The 27,875-nt window shown below is 37.9% G+C and overlaps 2 protein-coding genes across 2 annotated transcripts in view; one reads left to right on the top strand and one right to left on the bottom strand.

Moving 5' to 3' along the window:
• Positions 1 to 532: 532 nt before the first annotated feature.
• On the bottom strand, positions 533 to 20,437 carry ftr57 (finTRIM family, member 57). The gene is made up of 6 exons (XM_056449852.1): positions 19,838 to 20,437; positions 12,423 to 12,518; positions 12,106 to 12,339; positions 11,824 to 11,974; positions 8,313 to 8,399; positions 533 to 2,417 (listed from the first exon to the last, which is right to left on the bottom strand). Exons 1-6 carry the CDS (start codon positions 20,411 to 20,413, stop codon positions 1,900 to 1,902), a joined length of 1,662 nt encoding a protein of 553 aa, XP_056305827.1. The 5' UTR covers positions 20,414 to 20,437; the 3' UTR covers positions 533 to 1,899.
• A 5,916-nt stretch (positions 20,438 to 26,353) lies between these two features.
• tnni1a (troponin I type 1a (skeletal, slow)) overlaps positions 26,354 to 27,875 on the top strand; it is a 40,249-nt gene continuing 38,727 nt past the window's right edge. Inside the window, exons 1-3 of the mRNA XM_056448709.1 lie at positions 26,354 to 26,367; positions 26,469 to 26,475; positions 26,573 to 26,614. Of these exons, the coding sequence (XP_056304684.1) occupies positions 26,354 to 26,367; positions 26,469 to 26,475; positions 26,573 to 26,614 (63 nt within the window). The remainder of the gene's footprint in view (positions 26,368 to 26,468; positions 26,476 to 26,572; positions 26,615 to 27,875) is intronic.

Raw genomic sequence — 27,875 nt, 5'->3', positions numbered from 1 at the left:
TGCCTGCCACATGATTAGTGTAGGGAGTAGTCAGGCTGACATAGAATATATCAAAATTAGTGACATGCATCCATACTTTGATTGAGAATTTTAGGACTTTAGATAAGGTTTTGGATGTGACTAGCAAAGCAAGCCCTGAACATTGTGTGGCTTCGATTGTAGCATTCACACCGATGGTTTAGCACTAAACCTGCTATAAATGCCCTAATAATTAAGACTTCATAGTACAGAACTTGTGAATAGAGACACCAGCCATCACAGTCAAAAGTCTGCCAGGAACCAGAGCACCTGATATCAAAACAAATTTAAACCTTGTGTTGGCTTATGAGTCAAAAATGACCTGTGCACCATTTTAACAAAAGAATAAATAAACAAATAAATAAATAAAAAATAAAAATAAATAAAACTAAACAATTATTTAATTTTTTATTTTGAAAATTAGAAAGAATTCATAGATTTCTATTTTCATATTTTATTTTTTCATTTTTTTTTTTTCATATTTTCAAGGTATAATAGTTCTCTTATAGATTTTGTCTTACAATTTTGACCTGCCAGCTGTAAAACCGATTTTACACCACAAAAGACTACTTGCACACACAAGCACAGTCTAACACACAAACACATAGCAAAAATCTGCTCAAAAGATTTACACTTAAGGTGGTAACTTTAGCATTAGAGGATATACCTATTGCTTTAGTCAAAACCGAGTTTGACATGCAGATGAGTTTTTTTTCTTCATGCAAAATTGATATGAAACTGAAAATAAATGAAAATTTTGCAGATTTATACGTGTATTAGAGATTTTGTGAAGGCAGATCATTTGGAGGGGTAAAAGGGGAAGGAGGGGTAACAGGAATGATGTTCGGTTACATCAGTCAGGGATCACAAAAATGTATTTCAATAAAGTCTACTGCTTACTTAAAGTGATGAAGATAACTACAGTAGACTCTCATCATTTAATGGTTGGATGTCTAAGAGGTGCCCACTGAACAGGTTTTGTTCGATAAATTACCAATTTTCTGAGGTAGTCCTAGTCTTATCCTCAGATATAATCACAAGCACTGACCACAGACTGTGGCTAAAGTATAATGCATATAGCACACTTTTCTGGAAATGCTTCAGCAGATTCTCAGTCATCTTCTGATTGGTTTAAATATACCGGATTCAAATGAGTAGCAACTTTAACCATCCTACCTGGAAAGAAGTTTGATTGGATAAAAAAGCTGTAATGTTTACATCACACATCATTAATCTCACATAGAGTCTCACTACGTAATATTTTTAGAAGAAGTCCAAGAGCTTTGCTTGGGGGAAAAAAGCACTAAAATGGAATACGAACTAGATAAATTCTTTGCAGACTGCATCATTTTTAATATATATTGTTTTTGTCTTTATTAAGTTTTGGGATTTGAATACTTAATATTATTTTTATGAGTTTTAACCTTTATTTGATGGGACAGTGGAGAGGGAGACAGGAATGCACGGGGAGCAGACAGAAGGAAGGGAATGTTCAGCAAAGGACCTTTAGCCGGGAAACAAACTCAGGTGAGCACATCAGTGCTACAGTATATGTTGACACTCTTCATTTCTGTGTGAAGTTTTCATTTTCTCCCTGTGTACTTGTGGGTTTCCTCTGGGTTCTTCGGTTTCCCCACAGTCCAAAACCATGCTGTATAGGTAAATTGGGTGAATAAATTTGGCTGTAGTGTATGAATGTGTGTGAATAAGAGAGTGTATGAGTGTTTCCCAGTGTTGGACTGCTACTGGAAGGGCATCCGCTGCATAAAACAAATGCCAGAGTATTTGGTGGTTTATTTCACTGTGGTGACCCCTGATAAAAGTCGAAGACTAGTGAGTTGTTAGTTTTGAATGAAGGGGTTTTTAAGTTATTTTGATCAATCAGCACAGTATCACTGATGATTTGTAACCATTCACATTAAACCCAGGGTAGAGTGGCTGAGAGAATGTGGTCTGGGTTGTGTGGATGAGGGTCATTGTGTCAGAGACGCTGTAGAAGGACAGAGTTCCTGCACTGTGATCCACATACACTCCTACTCTACTGCTGATGGACTTTACTGGGAGAACAGTGTGCAAGTCATTGTGAATGAATAAATAATTGTCAGGATAACAGAACAAACTCCAGGACTGACAATTACATCCAAACAAACAGTCTTTCCCTTGTCCCTTCCTGCTGATGCTCTTATATGACACTGATATATACACGCTATATCCACTCCACTTGATCTCCCAGTAACAGCGTCCACACACACTCTCTCTACACAATACCTGACACAACTGATCAAATCTGTCTGGATGATCAGGATACGACTGTGGTGTGTTAGTGTAAGTAATCATGTTGTTTGAAAGGCAGATGTATTTATTCACTGTGTTCAGATCCAGAGTGAAAGGATGAGAATCTGATGGAGAAAAAATACACAGAAATAAGGAATTATCAATATGTTTCATCTTCTATGAAATTCCCATTACATTTCAGTTAAGAGTTAAAAGATTTTATACTGCAAATCAATCGTAATCTTTTGCATAATACATTTGTGGAAAACAAGTGATTACATTTTTGTGATATGCTGAAATATATATTTTGAAGATGTAGGTCTAAATATTGGTGACACAGTGGCACAGTAGGTAGTGCTGTCGCCTCACAGCAAGAAGGTCACTGGTTTGAGTTGGCGTTTCTGTGTGGAGTTTGCATGTTCTCCCTGCGTTTGCGTGGGTTTCCTGCGGGTGCTCCGGTTTCCCCCACTGTCCAAAGACATGCGGTACAGGTGAATTGGATAGGCTCAATTGTCCGTAGTGTATGAGTGTGAATGAGTGTGTATGGATGTTTCCCAGATATGGGTTGCAGCTGGAAGGGCATCCGCTGCGTAAAACATGTGCTGGATAAGTTGGCGGTTCATTCCGCTGTGGTGACCCCAGATTAATAAAGGGACTAAGCCAAAAAGAAAATGAATGAATGAATGAACGAAAAACATACATATCTGTAAACATGAAATTTACTGAATGGAAACTTCAGCACTGTGATAGACTGCCAGATTTCCTACATACTTCTGCACAGTATATTTGCAACATTGTTAAGCTATAGCTATTAGTTAAGTGATTCAACATGATGAGGCAATACACACAAGAAGTGCTACTTATACAAAGGGATATACAGCAGTGCATGTTTGAATGGGAAGATCATTCTACCAGTGAGGATTAGTGAAAGAAATTGTTCTTTTCCTGGAGTGGATTTTCAAAAGCAGGTGGAGGAATGAGCGTGCATAGCCAGTGGCTGTTTTGTAAGTCAGCATGCTGCTCCTGGTTTTGTTCACAGGTATTCAGGTGATTGCAAAACAGATGTTTTTTATTTATTTTTTTGAATGATGCTAGTGAATCAGCAGTCCATGTGGCAATAAGGTTCATTCCACCAGCAAGGAATGTTGAATGAAAATGTATTGGAAAATGACGTATAGCCTCTCCGTGATGAAACCACAAGGTGGCACTCAGAAGCTCCTAAATTGGATGTAGACCTTCAGGAGCAGGTGGATGTAAGAGGGTCCAGTGCCAATGGCTGTTCTGTAATCAGTTATTTGAACTTTATATAAGCCTCAACCGGCAACCAATGCAGAGAGCTAAAGAGAGTTGTTACATGGGCTCTCCTGGACTCATTAAAGACCAGACAAGCTGCAGCATTCTGGATTGGCTGTAAAAGTTTATGGGTTAAGTTGAAAAGTGAAATCCTGCATGACCAAACCAATGTGCTCTATGAAAGACAGCCGAGCATCCAAAATAAGCCCAAGGTTGCTTACTGAAATACATGGCATAATAGAAATTGTGTTGAATGTGTGAAGTTGCAGGAAAGAGAAGAAGTTCATATTTTGCCATTAAGCTGTAGGTATTAAGCTGAGATATTCTGTAGGCAGTGCAAGATCCTTGCATCTACCATTGGGTCATCGGGTTGAAATGGGATTATATGATATTATATAATAGATCTATGTGTCATCAGCATAACAATTATAAGAGAAACGATGTGATTAGAAGAAGGTTCCCAGTGATGTAGTGTAAATAAAAATAGAAGGGGACCAAGAACATATCCCTGGTCACATGGCCCCTGTGGACAGCTGATGAGCTTTGGATACCCCTCCTCTCCAAGCAACTTTGGATAATCTGCTGGTGAGGTAAGAATCTATCGAGCAGAATGGGGTACCAGTGATGCCCATTGAGGAGAGGGTGAAAGGGATAATTCAACATATCAATAGCAGCAGACAGGTCTATTAATAGCAGAACTGATGACTTGTAACCTGCATTCACAATCTGCAGGACTTCAGAGTAGTGCACTGAGAGTGACTGAGAGTAGTGCAGTCTCAGTGGAATGACAACAATTGAAACCTAACTGGTTAGGTAAGGTTGACTGAGAAAGTGCCATGTAGAAAGCGCCAAATGTTTTGTGGAGTGAAGTGTTAGGGCCAATCTTGCAGGGTGTTTGTGACGGTCGTAAGGTTCTGTTAACTAGTGTCCACTAGATGGAGGTGTTCCATGATCTGGTATTCTTCTGGAGTGTCGAACAGGTGCGGTGTTTTGCCGTGATTATGTTTGGACCAGGTGCGGAGTGTTACCTCTAATGTGCGTTTGGATAAAGACCAAGAGAACAGGACTGCGGGTGTTTATCCTTCCCTCTTCAGCCTTGGAGTTTTTTGTGTTCGTTTCTTTATATTTATGTATCATTTCACTTAATTTTTGATTAAATATAATTAAGTTGATTTGAATTTCTGGTTTGGATATTTATTTGGTTTTGTTGCTACTTCCTTGAGCCAGGAGGTTTTAACATGTGTGAGGGGATAGTGTCTAGTGGGCAAAGTTGTGGTATGTGCAAAGAGGAAAGGTTTGGATACTGTTTTTTTCTCTGTGAGAAAGGAGGAGAGTGTGTTTTCTTCCGAAAGTGTGATTTGAGGGTGATTAGGGATGAAGGACTGCTGATTTTAGAGGTTTTTTGTGTGAAAAAGGAGGCCAGATCATCAGCGCATAAGGTAGTGGTAGTTGGTGGAGGAAGACAGAACAGGCTATTGAATGACATTTACAAGTGTCTGAAGTGCTGCTAATTTTGTTATTGTAGTATAGAGATCAGTGGCAAATGCTGAAATTTGGGATGGATACCTGCTTAGGTCAGTTGGGTTTAGCCAGGGGTCAGATGAATTGTGTGTGCTAGCCTAAGAGAAAAATATCTCATCTAGATAAGAGATTAATGTGGAGCAGGCATTGTTTGCTGTTTTGTGGACATCACATCTATGAAGGCCTGACAGCAACAATTTCAAGGGCACACCCGTCAGCAAAAAGAGCTCTTGGGTGTATTTATGGCTGATTTGCATCACCTAGCTTAACACAGTTACCCTACATTTAGCGAATATGTGATGGACGCATTAGTTTTGGATGCATTTATCTGAGGTCAGATTATAGAAGGGATACTGGAAGAAAGGTCCAGTGGAGCTGTCAGTCATCCCAGGGTTCTTGCTGCATACTCTGGGAAGCACTCTCACCCACCCTCTGCTGAGGCTGACTCACTACGAAGGGAGCTGGTGGTCTGTTGGACCTGTGGAAAGGCAGGGCATTTGCGTTGGGGTGTCAGCACAGTCTTCGGTAAACAGGCCAGGGCCAGAGTAGGGGGAGGTACTCTCGGCCCATCAGTCACACCTGTGGATGGGCAGTCCATACAGGCTTTGCTGGTCACTGGCTCAACGGTTACTATTATTCTCCCCAGGTTCTTGATGAGAAGAGAACTCCAGACCTTCCATTCTCTGCTGCTGACTGTTATGGGAGAACAGGCAGCTATGATGGGCTATGGTGAGGTGGAAATCAAGGTTTGTGGATATACCATTGTTAAGTGGGTCTGGGCTGCAGATTCCAGAATGTTGCATTCTGTGAACTGACTTCTTACACAAGGCAGTGGAAGTTCAGCCAGCTTATTCACTTCCATCCAATTTGGCCATATTGGCCTTCCGAACCTAACTTCCCAGGTCAAAACATCTGCAGAATCAGTCATATCAGTTGGAGAACAACCTCTACTGAGTCCTGACACTGGTCATGCATTGATGACCTTATTTGTTGAATCTGATGAAGGGGCTCACAGGCAGGATATCGTCAAGATATCAACCTCTATGCAGATCACCCAAGCTGTCTGGGAGAGAAGCAGTCAAGATCTAGAGGGAGCCCTGAAGCAAACTTGTGATGGAATTTCTTCATGTATTATTGCAACCACAGCCAGTGATGTCAGCCAGACACAACTAACACCACATAAATACAGACAATGCCTATCCTGTCTGACAGTGCCCCCAATGTTTGCCACTTGCAAGACAGGCAGCTGCAGATCAGGGCCTAGAGGAGATGAAGACTGCAGATGTCACAGAGAAATCAGAAAGTTTATGGGCCTCACTAGTCGTATTGGTCCCTAAAAATGATGGCAGTTGGTATTTCTGTGTTGACATCCGATGGTTAAATGAGGTAACTATCAAGAACTCCTATCCCCTTTTCACAAGTTGATAAGTCACTGGATAAAATTGCTGGCTCCAAGTAGTTCTCCTCACTGGACTTACGAAATGGTTATTGACAGATTATTTTAAGTGCAGATGTAAAACCAAAAACTGCATTCACAACAGGGATGGGCTTTTGGCAATTTAGGACTATGCCCTTTAGTCTTTGCAGTGATCCAGCAACCTTTAAGCTGTTAGGGTTAGGCCGTGAGAGGCCGGTGCCTTGCAGTCTTAAGCAGTTGAGGGCTTTTCTGGAGCTGGCATCTTTTAATAGGAAATTTGTCATTGGGTTTGCCACAATTGCAGCTCCTCTCCATCAGCTAACAAAGAAATTGCAGTGGTTTCAGTGGGGACAAGAGCAGCAGTAGGCTTTTGATTGCCTAAAGGAGGCCTTGTGTCAGGCTTGGCTGTACCAGAACAAAGCTCACCATGTATCCTGAACACAGATGCTAGTAATGTAGGGCTGGGTGCTGTTCTATCCCAGGAGGGGAAAAAGATGAAAGGGTCATAGCCTATTACAGTCTGGACTGCAACAAAGCTAGGCAGAATTACTGTGCAACCTGATGGAAACTTTTATCTGTGATGGAGTCTGTCAGCCATTTCCTTCATCACCTTTGTGGCCTACCTTATGTGATTCGTACGGATCATGCATTCTTAAGATGGCTATTGTCTTTTCGAGAACCGGAGGGACAGGTGGCTCGATGGATAGCCTGCAGAATTTCCAATTCACCATCCAGCATCGTAAAGGGGATAGCCATCAGAATGCAGATGTGTTATCAAGGTGTGTTTGTAAGGCAACTTGCCCACAGTGTGAATGACTGGCAGGGTATACAGGACAGGAAAAATCCAAAAAGACCCTAGGAATGCAGTCTGAGGTATCTTGCCACGCAGTGCTGCCTGATTCAAATGTGGCATGGACTATTGAACAATGTAAGGATCCTGTTCGCCAGGTAGTCGTCAACTGAATGGAGGCAGTTTAGAGGCCTGCATGGAAAGAGGTGGCAACTTTCGGGCCAGTGATGAGGGGGCCGTGGTCTATGCGAGAAGGAATAAGATTGAATATGGGGGTGTTGCAAATGGGTTTGCGGAACCAGCTACTGGGATGATGAAATAGCACACAGTAGTGGCCAAGACATGTCAAAGTTTGGTTTTGGAAGCAATGCATGGACAGCCAGGGGTGGGATATTTTGGAGTAAACAAAACATTGAAAAGAGTGCTTCAAGAGTTGGAACACATACTGGAACACCTGTCGGAGGGATATAAATTCTTACTGTCGTCGATGTGTCTCATACACAGCCAAAATGGAGCCAGCAGGCCAATCTTATGCCCTGCTACAGCAGCGTCTGGTAGGTTGTCCCATGGATCTTGTGGCAGTAGATGTGCTGGGACCTTTTCCACAAACACCAAAAAAAAAATCGGTTTATGGTTGTTGCCATGGACAATTTTAATCAAATGGCTGGAGGCCTGTGTGGTCCCCAAGCAGGAGGCAAGGACTGTAGCGAAGGTCCTGCTGAAAGGTTTGTTTGCTCGCTTTGGTGTTCCCACCGAGGTGCATATTTTTTAATTAGCATAAATGTAACCACTTACAAATATAACACTAGTACACTGATATTAGTATACTTGCTAAATATAATATATAAAAAAATAAACCTGAAGTACTTTTTTTTTGCATGGGCAGGCTCATGTATAAATCATCATTCATAAGCTGAATTATTATTCTCTAATGTAATGATTTTTTTCTTCTTTACATGAAGATCATAAAGCACTCAGTTTCTCTGCTTGTTTTCTTACATTGTAGGAAGTCTCTTCTGGTCTTGGGAACAATGTTGGTGAATGTGTTTTTGAAAGGGTCCTTCAATATAGGTGTCTTTTGCATTCCTAAGAAATAATCAGACATAAAATTACTATACAATTTTAAAGTGTTATATATAACAACAGATACATAGTTTCATAACATAACAAGACTATGTATTATCATCAAGGCGTTTAACTTATTTGCTCACCAGCCACTGTGCCTAATTGTATTTCAAAGTTACAAGCTACTCTGCATTTTCACAACCCACAATTTAGTTTTTTTGAAAATATATTTTTTATGCTTAAATCTGACTTTGTTGTGCATTTTTTTTTTACTTGATTTAACTTGATTAATTTAACTTTACTAGACAATTTAAGATCCCTCTGACAACAAAGTTGACCTAAAACCAAAACAACACCCATTCTTATCTTAAGAAAACTTTGATTAAAGAGCCCATATTATGGGTTTTTGAAAATGCCCTTCCATGTAGTGTGTAACACAGCTCTAAGTGAAGTGAAATATCCAGCTAAGGCTTAAATCTGTAAGTGTACAGTGTTTAAAACTATTGATTCATCTATAAAAGAGTCGACTCATAGTGCTTCAAATGAGTCGTCTTGATAACGAGTCATTAGGTGTTTCGCGATGACGCAGCCACGAAACACAAGCCTCGCCAGTAGTTACGCGCGCAAACCAGGGAGATTTGAAACCTGCGGCCCCACCCACTAACACAGAAAAAACACTAGACACACACACACAGACGCCGCCGGTCCAATGAAGTCACGCTGTGCTCAGATGGATAATATTGACAGTCTCTACCCAAAGATGAAACTGTGAAGAGTCAGTGGTTGAGGTTTATTCACTAGTGTAAGTAAGTGCGATTAAAATTGTTGCCTCGTTTACTCTAGCTTGCAAATTATGTATTTATTGTGTTTTGTTACTTGTTAACCTGGTACAGTACATGCGGATACTCTTTATATTCTCTTATCACATGTAAGCCACGTTAAAAACGCGACGCGTGCCGCTTTGTTTACGGATTTAACTTTAAAGGCTTTTGTGAGCTCGCGTTCCACTGCCGTTTGTCGTTGCTATGGCGATCGTAAGCTAGGAGACAGGAGACTCGCGTCGCTTTCCCTAGTTTTTCTGAGGAGCGTTGTGTGTGTGTGAGAGAGAGAGAGAGAGAGAGAGAGAGAGAGAGACTCGCATCGCTTTCCCTAGTTCTTCTGAGGAGCGTTGTGTGTGTGTGTGTGTGTGTGAGAGAGAGAGAGAGAGAGAGACTCGCGTCGCTTTCCCTAGTTTTTCTGAGGAGCGTTGTGTGTGTGTGTGTGTGTGTGAGAGAGAGAGAGAGAGAGAGAGAGAGAGAGACTCGCGTCGCTTCCCCCAGTTCTTCTGAGGAGGGTTGTGTGTGTGTGTGTGAAAAAAGCCTTACACTATGAAGCGCGTGTGCACTGTGACTACTTTTATATAGTTGATTACCAGCTGGGCATTTCACTCTGTCTCGTGCTGAAGCCTGTCACTGTCGACCAATCGCAGCAGGCTGTCATCGGTCCAATCAGCGCAGATTAGCTTCGTGCTGAGGAGGGGTTTGGGAACAAATGAATCGCTGAACGATTCATATGGGAGTCGTTGGGATAATTAGGTAAAAATAAATGCAGATTATAAGACCATAAAAGTGTTTTATGACCTTGCATGCATATTAGACTGTTGTTGGAGACCCTTACAACCTAAATATGACCCTATTTCATGTATAATATGGGCTCTTTAACTTTTTTGATCCACTTCAATTGTTGACTACTATATACCCGATACATCACTAGGTCATAGCTTATTTCCAGGGATGCACAAATATTCACCCAAAAGCTCATAACGCTATATATTTGGAGTCCGATAGTATATATATATATATATATATATATATATATATATATATATATATATATATATATATATATATATATATATATATATATATATAATCTGGGGTCGCCACAGCGGAATGAACCACCAACTTATCCAGCATATGTTTTTACGCAGCAGATGCCGTTCCAGCTGCAACCTATCACTGCGAAACAACCATACACACTCATTCACACACTGCGAAAAATTTAGCCTACCCAATGTCTTTGTCTTTGGACTTGGGGGGAAAACTGGAGGAAACCCACATGAACACATGGAGAACATGCAAACTCCACACAAAAATCCCAACTCACCCAGCAAAGGCTCAAACCTGCAACTGCACCACCATTTTAAAATCAAATATTCATGTTTATATTTATAAATATGCAAATACATATAAATACGAATATCTGATTTTAAAAGGGCGATGAGGTGGCGCAGTGGGTAGCACGTTCGCCTCACAGCAAGAAGGTCACTGGATCGAGCCTTGGCTGGGTCAGTTGGCATTTCTGTGTGGAGTTTGCATGTTCTTCCTGTGTTCGCGTTGGTTTCCTCCAGGTGATCTGGTTTCCCCACAAGTCTAAAGATAGGTCAATTGGGTATGCTAAAATTGACCGTAGTGTATGAGTGTGCGTGTGAGTGAGTGTGTGTGTATGGATGTTTCCCAGTGATGGGTTGCGGCTGGAAGGGCATCCGCTGTGTGAAACATATGCTGGATAAGTTGACGGTTCATTCCACTGTGGCGACTCCGGATTTATAAAGGGACTAATCGGAAAAAAACTGAATCAATATAATGATTGATTTTAAAAAATTAACTTCAGAAAAGTTTACTTAAAAAGTACTTGACTTGTAACACTTATTACTATGCCTAAGTATATCAATATTTTATTATATGACATTTTTAATTGATGGGATTTGACAGAATTCTTTATTATAAGATAAAAATGTGGATGAACAGAAGGAAATAGAGAGCTGGGAAATCACGAACAACCATATTACCACAAGACAGAGGGGCTTAAATAAACAAGGGCTAACAAGGTACCACAGGGATGAGGGGGAGGAGAGCAGCACAGTTCTGGGGCAACTACCATGCGTAATCGAGGCAACAAACAAAGGTGTGGCACAAAGCACAGGGGGAAAACCCAGGAAGAAAAAAGGCAGGGTCATTTCTAGACTTTTTTCACCTATCGCAAAATTACTATATTATTATAGTAATACGTATAACTCAAAAAAACATTTCAAATTTCCCTTTGAGTGAATTTAGATCCGCCGACTACAAAACTATTTACAAAACAAAAGCTACTAGAACACACATGCACATGACAAAACCACCCCATTTTACACATACATACAATAAAAATTTGGCACTTTAACTTACACTTATTAAGGTACCTTTACTTTACTTTATTGAAAATGAGTGTTGCCCTCAGATTGAACACTGATGAAATACTACGCATTAATGAGGAAAAACTTCATTCACAGGGTTTGTGATGAAGATGAGGTTGTTTCTCTATGTGAAATAGAATTGAGGATTGAAATATGGCTTTATTAGTGTGGTTTAGTAAAGGCGGGTCATTTTTTGCAGAATTAGCAGATACATCTCTGGGATTTTACCTCTGTCAGAGATCTTCTTGATCTCCTCTTTGCAGTAATCATCCAGTTTGACTTTCAGCTGTTGAACTGATTCTTTCAGGTCATCAAAAGTCAAGAGGGGACTGAAGGAAACATCTGCAGATTCAGGAGGACATAAGAAAGACTGGAAACTCTACAGAAAACAGAAATCAAACACATCACCACAATGCTTCACACAATTACCAGTTGCTGACATAAATCAAGTCGACTGCTGATTCTGCTCTCAATAACCACTAAGATGCTGTTCTTCTAGATCTCTGTTACCTGCAAGAAGTGGATGTGATCCTGTGTGTGTGAAAGCTGCTCCAGCTCAGCATCTCTCCTCCTCAAATCATCAATCTCCTGTTCCAGTTGCTTCATGAGTCCTTCAGCTTCACTTACTAAAGTCTTTTGCTGATCTCTGATCATCTGTGTGAGCTCAGAGGCTCTTCTCTCAATGGAGAGGATGATCTCAGTAAAGATCCTCTCAGTGTCCTCCACTGCTGTCTGTGCAGAGCGCTGTTAAACACATCACAATGACACAGCCTGTGAGGCACAGTGAGCGTCAGTGAGACTCAAACCCTTTTCTTCTCCAGACTCACCTTCTGAGACTCCACAGCCTCTCTCAGCTGCTGAAGATCTTTCTGTTTCTGCTGGACTCTCTGCTGGAGCTTCATCTGTGTCTCCTTCAGCTCTTTCTGGAGGACAAACCAACATCAGCAACAACTGTCACATGTCCAGCATTTACTTAACCAGTGTGGATTGGTTAATTATATCATCAGCCTCTACGTTATAGTAATACTTTACTAAAACAATTAGTCACACTTTAGATGACTGTGTGAAATCTACTTACACTGATTTTACCTGTGGGAATGTAAATTAATATTATATATATATATATATATATATATATATATATATATATATATATATATATATATATATATTTATATATATTTATATATATTTATATTTATATATATATATATATATATATATATATATATATATATATATATATATATATATATATATATATATATATATAAATGGTGCGACAGACCCTAAAATGTCTTGGTTTTTCTGAGCCCTGACTGTCTCCAAAGTAATGCAAATTGTCAGTTTCACACCATGGCTGTCTCTATTGTTTTCTCGTTTCGGTCAACTGGTCAGAAGGGACTGGTCTCCAGAATATCATTTTGCACACTGTTTTCTGCCCTTGTCTTCGAGTGAAATTTTCAGGTTGAAGAAACCCTTTTATGTGGTCAGTAGCTGGGCAGGTTTCTAATATGTTGTCATCCACTCTGCAGACTTACATGCTGATGAGATCAGGCCTGAAAAGGCAGTTTACCCCACTGACAACAACACTTCATTTGCATGCTTTGTTCTAAAATGTATAAAAAACTAGTGCTTGCCGTACAGTTAAGAGTTTTCTTTTGATGACGCCACAGCCACGCTGAGTTCTTCTTATGAAAGGATTCTGCTTTAAAGACAACCGAAAGTTCTCCCTGGTTTTTGGGCTCTTCTTAAAATTTCACAACAGTTTGGTACCGTGAGACAGACTAGAGAAATTCACAACAGTTTTGGTGCCGCTGACTGGGATAGAGACTGAAATCACCTAAATCAAGTTGACCCGGATAGAAGAAGAAATCACCTAAATCAAGTTTGACTCTTCATTTTCAACAAATATCTGACTTCTCTCAAGACGGAATCGTTCCAGTTCCAGCAACGTAAAGTGGAACAGCTGAGGTCACATATTCTCAACAACTTGGTGACTGCAACCCTGATGAAAGTTGAATTTGCCTGAAATCTGACTGAGACATCAAGCTCAAGCAAGATCAGACTTCTCTCCAGACTGAATCTCTTCAGTTCAACCACAATTTGGTGAGTTTTCACTCTATAAAAAGAACTGCAAAAACCAGTACATCTAGTTACCCTCTGCGCCGTCAGAGAAGAGTTAACAAACATCTGTGGGTTTAGTTAGCTAAGTTATCGTCTAAATTTTATTTTAGAGATGAATAAGTAATCCTCTGCATTGCCAGGGAAGTTTAGCTTTTTTCTGCTAAAATCTGTATCCTCTGTTTTCCGGCAGGAAAGTTAGCTTTAGGTGCTAAAATTTTGTTATCCTCTGTTTTTCAGACAGAGAAGTTTAGCCTTCAGTGCTAAAATTTTCTTATCCTCTGTGAAGCAGAGAAGATTAACCTTACCTGTTAATATTTTGTTTTTTGTTGAAATCACAGAGAATTGAGGAAACTGAAAGTGTTTCTCCCAATGCTTCTGTTGTCCGAGTTCAAACTGTTACCAAAGCCTTAGGACCTAAAGACATTGAAACACTCAGAGCTTACCTCCAGCCTGCACAAATTAGTTTAGGAGAGCACTAATCAGCAAAATGCGTCTTTATGACATGTCGTTGACAGAAGTTACACAGCTAATGTCTCAAATTCTAACACAATCTGAATTCAACAGTTTTGAATTTGCTGTTTCTGATCTGCAACATGCCAGTAAAGATGATTTGAGAGAGGGTGTTCTGAAAACTCAAAAAAATATTGTGGGGCCCAAAATAGATTGGTCTAGAGTAACTAACTGTGCTCAAAAGAAAGATGAGTCTGTGAATGAATTCACTGAGAGGTTTTTTTCAGACAGCTATTGCTTACAGTGGAATTATTGACAACCCTAAAAAAAGTGTTAGATGACAAAGGTCTACTAGTTTGCATTTGGTCTGATGGCCTTGTAACAGAATACAGGAAAGCATTGCCTTTTCTAGATATTACGTGGTATGACAATACCATCAGAAGTAATCTTGGCAAGTTAGCTGCATGGGAAAAAGATGCTGATGTTAAAGCAAAAGTGAGAATAGCAGCAACTTTATTTAGTACAAAAAAACTAGACACTAGGTGGTCTAAAAGAGAAGGCAAATGCAACTACTGTGGGAAATTAAGACACTGGGAGAAAGAGTGAAGGAAGAAGTTGCAAAATAGTAAAAGACATGCTATGCATAATTCTGCTCCCTCTCAGCCTGCCTACAACCCTGAAGTAGTTCCGCCATTGTCTTCGGCAGCTTTAGGACAGCTTGCTCAGGCTCTTCTAAGAGCACAGGAAAAAATAATTGTTGGGGCTGTGAGTAGCTACCTTTCCCCTCCATCACAATGACAAAATACTTTTTGTGAAAGGTAGCATACAAGATAAATAGATAGATTTTTTGCTTGATACAGATGCAGATATTACAGTAATTCCTATGAAATTGGCTAAAGATTTTAACATTCCGTACAACAAAACTAAACTTTCCTTAACAGGTGTAATAGGTGAAGATTCTGTTTTGTTTGAAACCCCGCCCACAGAGGTACAATTTGGCCCAAATACTCTGACAACAAAATTGCTATGTGCTCCATTAAATACAGGTTCAATTCTAGGCATGGATATACTAAGATAATTACATCTAACTTTAGACATGTCTTCAGAATCAGCTAGCATAAAAATTTCTTCAGTACAAGTTTCTACTGATAATGCAATCGCTCCCGAGTATGCTTTCTTACAGAATCATCTAATCTGGGCAAAAGAAAAGGATGAGTGTGGACTTCAGACAGGTGTAGAACCAGTCAAATTGACAGGAACTCCACCTCCAGTTACCAAGCAATATCCTATCAGTAAATGAATCAAGCAAAAGTCACTTCTGTCACCTCCTCTCGTTGGGGAAATTGGTTAATGACCCTCACAGCCCCGAATGTCGTTTTACAGCGTGCACCAATCACAAACCCATCCTCATGTATGATGTCTGCATTGACTGAAGTTGTGTTAGAGGATGAGGGAGAAATGACTCATGACTGTGTTACGCTTACTTATACACCTACAAGTGAAGTAGCAGAAATGCCCATAGAAAATGCAGAATGAGAATTGTTTGTTTATGGTTCAGCATAGCTCATTGAAGGTAACAGAAGAGCAGGTTATGCAGTAACTTCCACCACAGAAGTACAGCTACAGGCTGTCTTCCAGATCACTTTTCAGCTCAAGCTGCAGAACTAGTAGCTTTAACTAGAGCATGCACGCTAGCTTCAGGATCAGTTGGAAATATCTACACTGATTCCAGATATGCTTTTGGGGTAATTCATGATTTTGGTGTCATTTGGCAAAGCAGACAGTTTCTAACTTCTGGCAGATCCCCCATTAAGCATGCTGGATTAGTGAAAGACCGGATGTTTGCCATGAAGCTTCCTAAGAAATTGGCAGTGATTAAAGTGAAAGCACATCTCACAGCTAATACAATGCAAGCTAAAGGTAATGCTCTTGCTGATGTAGCTGCTAAACAGGCTTGTTATTATGCTAATGTACATGTATGCTCAGGTAGTACAGCACAGAAATAATTTCTGCCTCCTGAATCAATCATTGATCTGTACAAAGATGTTCCTTTATATGAAGCATGGACTTGGTTAGACAAAGGAGTTACAGTGGATTCATATGGCTGCTGGACTAAAGGGGGAAAATATGTCACTCTCGAATCACTGCTGCCATATTTGGCTCAACAAATACACAATTTGGGTCACAGTGGTCCAGCAACCATGAATCACAGGTTCTCAAATCAATGGTGGAATCCAAATTCAGAAATGTAGCCACCGAAACAGTGAAAAGATGTGTTACATGTCAGAAAAATAATGACATGCCAACAGCAACTACAGCAGCAACACATACCCCAGCTCCACCGGGGCCATTTCGTCACATGCAGGTTGATTATATATCATTACCTCCCTTTAAAGGAAAAACTGATGTTTTGATAGTAATTGATAAGTTCTCGAGATGGATTGAAGCTTATCTAACAGGACGTGCTACAGCTGCACATACTGCTAAATGTCTAATCACTGATTTTATTCCCAGATGGGGATTACCAGATTCCATTGACTCAGATCAGGGTACACACTTTACAGGACAGGTAGTCAAGGAAGTGTCTAAAATGCTGAATATTAAGTGGAATATTCACTGCCCCTACAGGCCACAAGCATCAGGACAGGTTGAACGAGCTAACAGAACAATTAAAACCAGGCTAAGCAAAATGCAAAAGGAAGGAGTTTCTTGGGTTGAAGCACTTCCAGCGGTACTGTGTAGTATGAGCACAGCACCCAACAGACCAGTAGGACTGAGCCCTCATGAGATTATTACTGGACGCCCAATGCAGATGCCAGGTGTAAATGATCTTAGAAATGCTGATGTGCACATTGTTTCAGATGCCCTGATAGCTTACTGTGAAAACCTCACCAAGTCTCATGGAAAAACTGATCCTTTAGAGATTGGGGACCACCCCTGGGCGAAGACAATCCAATAGGCCATCCCCCCCTTATTAGTCCATCCTAACCTTACTGTTCTTTAGGTGTCATGGGTATTAAGAAATAGGGAAAGAAGGAACAATTATAGCAGAATTAGATTTCTTAAAAAAAAAATATTTTTTTGTTTATTTATTTATTTTTTACTTTTTTCTTTTTTTTGCAACAAATACTTTTTTGTTGCCTTTTGTTTCTTTCTTATTCTGTACAGATACAACTTGTTGTCCTGAGACCCATAGACACCAACCTTTCTTACCTACAAGTCCAGTCACAACCCTCAAGAGCCAATTAGAGCCACCGCTAAACCAACCATCACAGAAGAACACACAACGCAGAGAACTACCTACAGGAACTTCAGTCATCCATCAATATGATCAAGATTGCCGTACTAGAGATCATCAGGAACATCGCACAAGTCATCGCACAAGACTCACAAAACAGCATATTCTTAGAGCTGATGAATATGTCAAGAAATGCCTTGTTTGCTGGAAAGAACATCTGCAAGCCACACCCACCTTCAGTAGGAGCAGGAATCTTCGAGGTGGTACATCCCATGTCACTCCACCCCAAGCTCTCAACATCTGCATAACTCCGCTTCTACCACAAAGGAAGAAGATCGCTACATTCCAGGACTCATTTGTGCACAAACATGGTGGTCAAGAACTCTTGGAGCATTAATTCTATCTTATGGAGTGATGCAAGCCCTTGATCAACTCAGAAGCTTATCAAATTCTGTTCAGAAACTGGCCAATGATACAGCTTTGGCCATGGGTAATATCACAAACACTCTTGCTTCACACAAGATAATGATCTTACAGAACAGAGTAGCCTTGGATTACATTCTAGCTGAGCAAGGGGGAGCTTGCACCATCATAGGCCCAGAGAGCTGAACCAGATTTATGGATCCAACCAAGAACTTGAACAAAATCCAACAAGACATACTTGATCTTTCAGTAAAATTGCACCGGATGACTTAAGACAATTCTTCATGGTTTGAAAACCTGTTAGGTAAACCCTGGCTGTGGATCAAGGAAATAGCTATTCTTCTATTGCTTTTCCTACTGTTATACTATCTATGCATCCAAAGTATCAAATGTTTTACTTAACATTTGACCCACGCCCATGACAAGGAAATGACAGTTCCAACCAGAACAGAATATTATCCATAAGAAATCCATGGACTTCAGCGGCATGTTAGTCCTGTGTCAACATGCCATTTGTAATTATAGACAGTAAAATCACAGCAAGTACTATGAGTCTGTTACCATAATATGTTACAAGAATGAACTTTTTTCGAGTGTATAAATTTATATTTTGTGAGAGATTTTAATAACTCTCAAAGGGGGAACTGTGGGAATATAAATTTATATTATCTATCTATATATAAAAATGGTGCGACAGACCCTAAAATGTTTTGTTTTTTCTGAGCCCTGACTGTCTCCAAAGTAATGCAAATTGTCAGTTTCACAACATGGCTGTCTCTATTGGTTTCTCTTTTTGGTCAACTGGCCAGACGGGACTGGTCTCCAGAACATAATTTCGCACACTGTTTTCTGCTCTTGTCTTCGAGTGAAACTTTCAGGTCGAAGAAACCCCTTCTTATTAAAGGATTCTGCTTTGAAGGCAACTGAAAGTTCTCCCTGGTTTTTGGGCTCTTCTTAAAATTTCACAACAGTTTGCTGCCATGAGCCAGATTAGAGAAATTCACAACATACCACATAGTTGTTTTCTATTAACAGTTTACCTATGTATTATGTTTATAAAAATACACAGTGAAACAAGCACCATTTGCAAACTTTATATTTACCCTGTAACTATGAGGAACAATGAGGTAACATTCACATAAACACGGTAAAACACAAGAACAGTATTTGTGCAGTAAGTATAAAAATACTTTTAGATTTTGCTTTGTTTAGATGACGAGTCTCTTTCTCATTTCCCTTTATGGCCAAAAATCCACCACTTTTGCTATAAATCCTAATTGCACAGTTTAGAAGTTGGTTTTGGGATACTTTACTGTTCTGTCTCTTGCAGGAATAAAGAAATTGGTATTGGTAGAATGTCTCATTTGTTTACACAGCACAAATCAAATGTGATGACACTAATGTGTGTGTGTGTGTGTGTGTGTGTGTGTGTGTGTGTGTGTGTGTGTGTGTGTGTGTGTGTGTGTGTGTGTGTGTGTGTGTGTGTGCATGCGTGCGTGCGTGCATGTGTGTGTGTTTGTGTGCGTGCGTGCGTGCGTGCGTGCATGTGTGTGTCATGATTTAGGCACCAGCGACCATTTTTATGATTTTGTTATATTTGGTCCTTTTACTATAGGACAACATGTATTATAATTAAACAAATTGAACAAATTAAAAAAGTCTTTTCCGTTTTTTCACTCATTTAAATGAAATTTGCATTTAGGTTATGTATCAATCATTTTTATATTAAACATTTAAAATGATGACACTGTACTTTCATGTATATAAAATCTGTTATGTAACATACTGTATGCTTTTATTTAAATGCTTTGAAACTTTTAGAAACTTTTATACCTAACACTGATGTTGTCGACACTAAAACGCATCAGACATTCTTGAATCTTTTTTTAATTCTTTTTTTTACATTCAACAGAGGAAAGAAAGTCATAATGTTTTTGAAATTCATGATGTGTGAATGATGACTAAATGTTTATTTTTGGGTGAACATTTGCATCAAGTTCATACCTGTTTCTCTGTCCTCTGTGCTGCAGTTGATACAGTTTTGTGGTTTTTATGTTCATACTCCTTACACATCAGACATATGCACTGTTGGTCATTGATACAGTACATTTCTAGCTCTTTTTCATGTTTACGGCAGATCATATCCTGCAGTCGTCTAGTGGCATCAATCACTTTGTGTGGCTTACGAGAGTGAAACTCCTCGTGACGCTCAAAATGAGTTTGACAGTAAGATTCCTGACACACCAGACAGGATTTGACGGCTTTGTATTTTCTTCCAGTACAGACGTCACATTGTATATCTCCAGCTTCAGCGTAACAGTCAGCAGGAGGTGGTTTAGTCCTCTTCAGTTTCTCCACCATTTTAGCCAGAATGGTGTTTTTAGCTAAAGCAGGTCTCGGACTGAAGGTTTCTCTGCACTGAGGGCAGCTGTAGACTCTCTTCTCATCCTCCTGATCCCAGCAGCCTGTAATGCAGGTCTTACAGTAACTGTGTCCACAGGGAATGGCCACCGGGTCCTTCAGGATATCCAGACACACTGGACACATGAACTCATCCTGAGAAAATTTGGCTTCTGCCATTTTACTGCACAAATACAGTGAGACACGATCATACAGCAGTTCATCTCATTTTCGGTTTCATTTTCCCAGAAGTCAGATAGTGGCCTGTGTGTTTGAGTCACGTGTGAAGCAGGTTTGTCTGTATAACAGGTTCCTCATTTCTGTCTTTATTTCTTTGTTTATGGGCAATTCTTCAACTACGGGCACTTTTAGCCTTGTGAAGTTGAGTAAAAAGAACTTTTAACGTGCCTCATAAGTTTAAACAATTTGTCTAGTTTTAAGATCTGTAAGAGGACAAACTTAGATAAGAGAAATTGTTCATATTTTCCATCATGAACTGAAAAAAATGTCATCCCAATATACAGCTTTTATTTCAAAGTGAAATAATTTTTTTGCAGTCAAACATTGTCGAAGATCATTTTTGTATCTAACCAACCTTTCCACAATATATACAATTATACATTTGTCAATGAAATAAATGAGTGCCTTAGGACCAAATGCTGGATTTTACACCTGTTACGCTCTAAAATTTTATATTAATTTGGTTAAAAGCTTATCAGAAAATATATAAATAAATTGAACTTGTATATTGAATAGAGCATGAACTTATAAATTGTGAATACATTTTTAATGTGTGATGAGAACTTTTAAAATTTTTAAATATTTTTAAAATATGTTTTTTAAATGTATGTGGTGATGGAAATGACGAGGTGTTCTACAAATGACAATGAATCAATTTTAATATAGAAAAAACATTAGATATTTATTAGAAAAAATATAAAATTCATAAACTCACACTTATTAAACTCAATCTACAAAATACTAAGCATAACCACACATTTTTTGCATGTGTAAAGCTGAAATTAATCTAAACTGATTTGTCTAACAGATGAACAGTAACAGTGTCCAATGTGAATAACTGATTATTATTCAAATATTCTATCAATTAATTTTAAAATAAAAAAATATTACACATCTACAGGGGTTAGACAAAGAAACTGAAAGGGCTGGTTTTAGAGCACAATAATTCATTAGTGGGGCGGTGCAGTGCGGTGGCGCAGTGGGTAGCACGGTTGCCTCACAGCAAGAAGGTCACTGGTTCGAGCCTGGCTGGGTCAGTTGGCATTTCTGTGTGGAGTTTGCATGTTCTCCCCGTGTTTGCGTGGGCTTCCTTCGGGTGCTACAGTTTCCCCCACATTCCAAACCCGTGCTATATGGGAATTGGGTAAGCTAAATTGTCCGTAGTGTATGTGTGTGAATGAGAGTGTATGGATGTTTCTTAGTGATGGGTTGCGGCTGAAAGGGCATTCACTGCATAAAACATAAGCTAGATAAGTTTGCAGTTCGTTTCGCTGTTGCAACCCCTGAGGAATAAAGGGACTAAGATAAAAAGAAAATGAACAAATGAATAATTCATTAGTATGGTGTCGAACCTCCTTTTGCGTACAATATACCATTAGTTAATCTCAGGAATGACAGATACAAGTCCTGCACAGTGGCCAGAGGGTTTTTTAGCCGTTCTTCTCGCAGAATAGTGTTTAGGTCACTATGTGATGCTGCTGGAGGGAAACATTTCCTGAATCAACCTCCTAAATACCTCATAGTGCTCAATAATATATAGATCTGGTGACTGTGCAGGCCATGGGAGATGTTCAACTTCACTTTCATGTTCATCAAACTACTCTGTTACCAGTCTTGCTGTTTGTATTGGTACATAATCATCCTGATACACGCCACCGCCTTCAGGATACAATGTTTGGACCATTGGGTGCTCATGGTCCTTTAGAATGCGTCAGTAGTCTTTGGCAGTGATGCTCCATCTAGCACCAGTATTGGGCCTAGGGAATGCCATGATATTGCAGCCCAAACCATCACTAATCCACCTATGTTTTACTCTGGTCATCAACAGTCTTGGTGGGATGCGTCTTTGGGGCTTCTCCACACCGTAACTCTCACAGATGTGGGAAAGACAGTGAAGGTGGACTCATCAGAGACAAATACATGTTTCACATTATCCACAGCCCAAGATTTCGGCTGCTGCACCACTGAAACAGGCGTTTGGCATTGGAACAAGTAAGCAATTAATAATTCTTTAATGTTTAATTAGGTGTTTGGCTACATTTTGTTGTACATCTTGTTATATCCTGGTACATTCTGTGTTTGTTTTATAATTTGTGATGTAATTTTATGGTTTATTTTTGTATTTTCACTTGAAATATCTAAGCTGTATAATCTATGAATGAGTGTATACATATATATGTATGTATGTATATGTATATATACTCTAGCTTTGAATTGATACTAGCATTTCATGTATACAAAATACACTTATTTACCTTAACTTTGTTTGGTTTTTAAAAACACCTTTGAAGGTACAGCATGTTTGGAAATGACAGAATAAATGCAATTCCTTATTAAGAAATATTGACCTCGATTTTTCGATGTGTTGTTGATGAAAAATTACATTCCCTCCATCTTGAGCATGTGCTCAGATGTCACTATTAATTTTCATAGAAACCACCTAAATAATCTTTTACACAAACGTTTTAAAGCAAAATTTCAGTGTTGTGGTGAAAATGACACTGATACTGTGCGACAGCTATATTTTGTATAAAAAAATAATATTGATAAAAGTCTCACATTAATAACTATAAAATATTTAAATTATTTCACTAGTGAGGAATTTTATTATGGCAGCGGCTATTTGCACACTGCACACTTGACTTTTTTCTAGTCCAAATGTCTAAAGATTCCTATATCAAGAAGTATTTTCCAGGAAAGCAAAACATATTGTCTTGTTTTCAAAAATAATATGTCAATATCAAGTGAGTTTTTCCTTAAAACAAGCAAAAAAAATGCACCAATGGGGTAAGCAAAATATTTTTGGTTTTCCTTTTGATATAAGATTATTTTGCTTGTTTTATGGAAAAACTTACTTAATTTTGGCATATTATTTCTTAAATTAAGACAATATGTTTTGCTTGTCTAGAAAATTCTTCGTGATTCAGGAATTTTTAGGTATTTGGACTAGAAACAAGACAAAAAAATCTAAGTAAGTAAAGCATTTTTTGTGATGCAAGAGATGCAATTTACACTAAGTTCAAATAGCATCAGATGCTATTTACACAAAAAAGCAACAAAAAGTATGGTAGATGCTTTTCCTTGCTTTTATATGCTATTTACACTTATTGTTTATAGAAGGTATGCTTTTTACACTAAAATAAAGCATACACTGTTTACACTAAGTCCTGCTATATTAACAAAATTTTAATAATTGTTTATGCCATTTACAGTTAAAAGATGGTGTTTACACTACTTATTATTAAAAAGTTAAAAAGAAATCTACAAAAGCACATGTAATAAATTTGGCCATAAAAATATTATGTCCTCCTTGTCATTGCTTATTTTTCATTGCATGTCTTTAGTAAATCCTGATCAGTAATCCGCTAAAAAAGGGTTTATGCTGACATTGTTAAACCATTTTTTTACCCTTATAAAAGTTGTACGTACGTTACTATTTTACATTTTGAAAATTTTGTGACAAATTTTTACAGACTTCTAGAGTCAAAGTCAAAATAACAGCCAGATGGTCACAAGACAGGCAGCAAACATGAATAAACAAGGCGAGGATCAAAAATACAGCATAGCAAGACAATGGAAAACACGATGCAGTGTCACATAAACAGTAGACAAGACTCAAAAACAACTGCGTGTTAGTGTGCTGTATATATATAGTGCAGTAATCAGTCCAAAAGCAGCTTCAGCTGTGGGTGTCTAATCAGTGATGACTTGGAGCAAGTGAAAGTGTGTGTTGCATGACTGAATATGTAGTCCATAACATGGCAGATTTATAGTTCATGTGGATATGAGTGTTTACCAGCGATCTCTGGTTGTAGACCGCTGTGATCGTGACAGTATATGTATTTATTTATTTATTCATTCATTCATTTTCTTTTCGGCTTAGTCCCTTTATTAATCTGGGGTTGCCACCAATGAACCACCAACTTATCCAGCACATGTTTCATGCAGCGCATGCCATTCAAGCCACAACCCATCTCTGGGAAATATCCACACACTCATTATCACTCATACACTACGGACAATTTACGAACGCAGGGAGAACATGCAAACTCCACACAGAAACTCCAACTGACCCAGCTGAGACTCGAACCAGCGACCTTCTTGCTGTGAGGTGACAGCCCTACATACTGCGCCACTGATTACCTGCTCAGACCCTTTATGCTTTCTTGTACTTGTTCAAGCTACCAATTTACAACATTCAAAAATTGTTTTTTTCCCCAGGAGATCTTGTTTGAACTTGTTTGTCTCTGACCTTTTGATGTATTTCTACGAATATGAGACTGTTCCTTTGCATTTGGCACTTGGTTTATCATCTTTTATACATAACATTGTTGCATTCCTTCATTAAGAGGGGCTTAAGTGTCTGAATACTTTCTGGAGCCATTGTATATTGAGATTTCACAGCAGAGCAGAACAATCATCTGAGCGCTGATAGTCAGCTGGCACAGCAGACAGACAGATAACTGATTAGAGCTGTGGAGCCATGAGATGAACATAACCTGTGACAGGATGACAAATTAGGAGAGAGCAAGAGCGATTTATTTTGAGCTCTAATAATATCCTCCACTGACAGATTAGACATCCATAGATGATGTGGGATAAATAAGAGAGCACATCTCTATTCTGAAATCTACCGAGGACAACACAAGATACTGTACGGTAAGATGCTGCTACTGATGGAGAAATACCATAACACTCAAACAAAGGATCCATAGTAATAAAGTACAGTTTTATAGTCAAGTTTTGTGAGGTATTTTTGTCTATTGAATTTATTTCTGCAGTCTGATTATCACATATAAATATTTAACTTTAATTTAATCAAATATAATATGTTCAGTTATGTTCCTTATCCTGACCTTCTCATAATTTTCATAATTACCGGTCAACACAATCCTCAAGTATTAGTAGTTTTTATCATGACACGAGCTATGACAAAATAATTGAAAAAGGCTATCATTTAATTGTAAAATCAATAATAAAAACTGTACATACTAAAGAGATAAAGTTAAATTGAAATTCTAAAACTATAATAGAATTGGTGAAATAGAATCGATGAAGACCTAAGAGGGAAATGTTGTTTTTGTATTATATATGTGTACTTCATGCATTAAAATAGTGAATGTGAATGTTTTGACAGATACTGTTCCTTTATTTGTGTTTTGTTGTTTGTAACCTCAGAAAATGCTTTACACATTTACAGAGTATAGACAGTAATCAGAGAGTGAAATTCAATACCTTTCAAGACCTTTTTTAGACTCTAAACACTGGTGAGATTATAAATTACAGTATACTATATCTAAATATTAATGAAAGAAACTAATCCAAAACTAAAACATTATTCATAAACTGAATAAAAATGTTATATTTGTAATATGTTAAATATAGAGCAGGTTGGTGCCTATGGAACTGCAGAACTAATGGTGTTGCCTTGGTTACTGCACTAAACAAAGCAGTCCGATGTCAAGATTTCATAGATTTATAAATATACACAGCATTCTGATATTCACAGATTTAATTATGGCAAACTTTAGCATACAACCACACATTGAAAAAAATCAAAAATTATATAAAATTTAATACCTTGCAAAATAGCTTTAAAGACGTTTTAATACTTTTTAAGGGCCTTAAATTTCTCTACATTGATTTATCAACTTTTTACGACTCTGATTCAGATACATTTCTCAGTCTAAATCCTTGGCTTTGTGTAAATCCAGAGAAACTCAGGATGTAATAAAAAAAAAAAAAAAAAAAAAAAAAAAAAAATATATATATATATATATATATATATATATATATATATATATATATATATATATATATATATATATATATATATATACATATATATAATTTGCTCTCTTTCAGACCTTAGCTCCAAAGATGCCTGAACAAGGGTGAGTGGTGGTGATCTCTAACACCAGCAGCAATAATCCATGCCAACATATGTTATAACTCTTTACTGACACGCGTTTCATGTTTGTGTTTTTCCTTTCAGTCAAGAAGTAAGTATTCATATTTTTTTCCCCAATAATTGACCAAATATTTAATTATGTTATGATCAATACCTGTACTATTTTATCTTTCACATCTGTGGCCTAGAGGAAGTCCAAGATCTCAGCCTCAAGAAAACTCATGCTAAAGGTTGGTGTGCAACACACACACACATTCACATTTACATTAATAAATATGTGTGACTTTAAATATTTTTTTTATTCTCTGAGCAAACAATTATGAGTATTACACATTTTACTATTATTTTAATCAGAGTCTGACAAACATGTAATTCAGTCTAACTTTAGTTTACACACCAGAAATCTTGTAAGGCACATCTAGATCAACAATCATTTTATGACATACATATATTAAAAAACTCTATTTAACGATCATATAGTGTAGCCCTGAAATAATAGTTCTCAATTGAAATTAATATTTTGTCACTGTCTTGTATGTCAAAAGAAATCATTTCACAAAATGTAATTTTAAATAAAATAAAACACAGGATGATTATTTATTCTATTCCTGTATATTTAACATACTAGAATAGAATACTAGAATTTATCTGTGACCCATGATCAAGAGTAATATTTTAGACTAAGCCAACACTAGATGGCAGACATGTTTCTAAACCAAAATGATATTAGGCATGTGCAGAAGGTGACTCACATTTGTGATTTTGGCTGCTTGAGAGTATTTGCATATAGTAGAAACTAAGCAAGCCTGTCGCAGATTTGAAAATAGACCTAAAATTGTCTAAAATTGAATTATATACAGTTAAAGTCAGAATTATTAACCCCCTTTTGATTTTTTTTCTTTTTTAATTATTTCCTAATTAATGTTTAACAGTGCAAAGAAATTTTCAGTTAGTCTGATAATATTTTATCTTCTGAAGAAAGTTTTATTCATTTCTTATTTATTTAGGCTAGAATAAAAGCAGTTATGATTTTTTTAAACCTAATTTTAAGGACAAAATTATTAGCCCCTTTAAGCTATATATATATATATTTTTTTTGATAGTCTACAGAACAAACCATCGTTATACAATAACTTGCTTAATTACCATAAACAGCCTAGTTAACCTAATTAACCTAGTTAAGCCTTTAAATGTCACTTTAAGCTATATAGAAGTGTCTTGAAAAATATCTAGTAAAATATTATTTACTGTCATCATGGCAAAGATAAAATAAATCAGTTATTAGAGATGAGTTATTAAAACTATTATGTTTTGAAATGTGTTGAAAATCTTCTCTCCGTTAAACATAAATTGGGAAAAACAATAAAGTGGGGGATGGGGGGCTAATATATATATTTCTTATTGCACTTTAGAGCATTGTTTGAAGTTACCTGTATCATATCATTAAATGGTTAGTTAAACAAAAAATTGGAATTCTGTCATCATTTACTC

This window comes from Danio aesculapii, chromosome 23 (assembly GCF_903798145.1).
Source record: "Danio aesculapii chromosome 23, fDanAes4.1, whole genome shotgun sequence".
Classification (NCBI taxonomy): Eukaryota; Metazoa; Chordata; class Actinopteri; order Cypriniformes; family Danionidae; genus Danio; species Danio aesculapii.
This window is presented reverse-complemented; position numbering and strand designations above follow the sequence as displayed.

What these genes read in the sequence shown, in the direction of transcription:
- ftr57 (XM_056449852.1), bottom strand. Translation starts at nt 20,413, where the DNA reads ATGGCAGAAGCCAAATTTTCTCAGGATGAGTTCATGTGTCCAGTGTGT. An exon ending in ATCACATCCACTTCTTGCAG is followed by an intron (nt 11,975 to 12,105) that starts GTAACAGAGATC and finishes TGTTTTCTGTAG; the next exon opens with AGTTTCCAGTCTTTCTTATG. An exon ending in CAAGAAGATCTCTGACAGAG is followed by an intron (nt 8,400 to 11,823) that starts GTAAAATCCCAG and finishes ATTATTTCTTAG; the next exon opens with GAATGCAAAAGACACCTATA.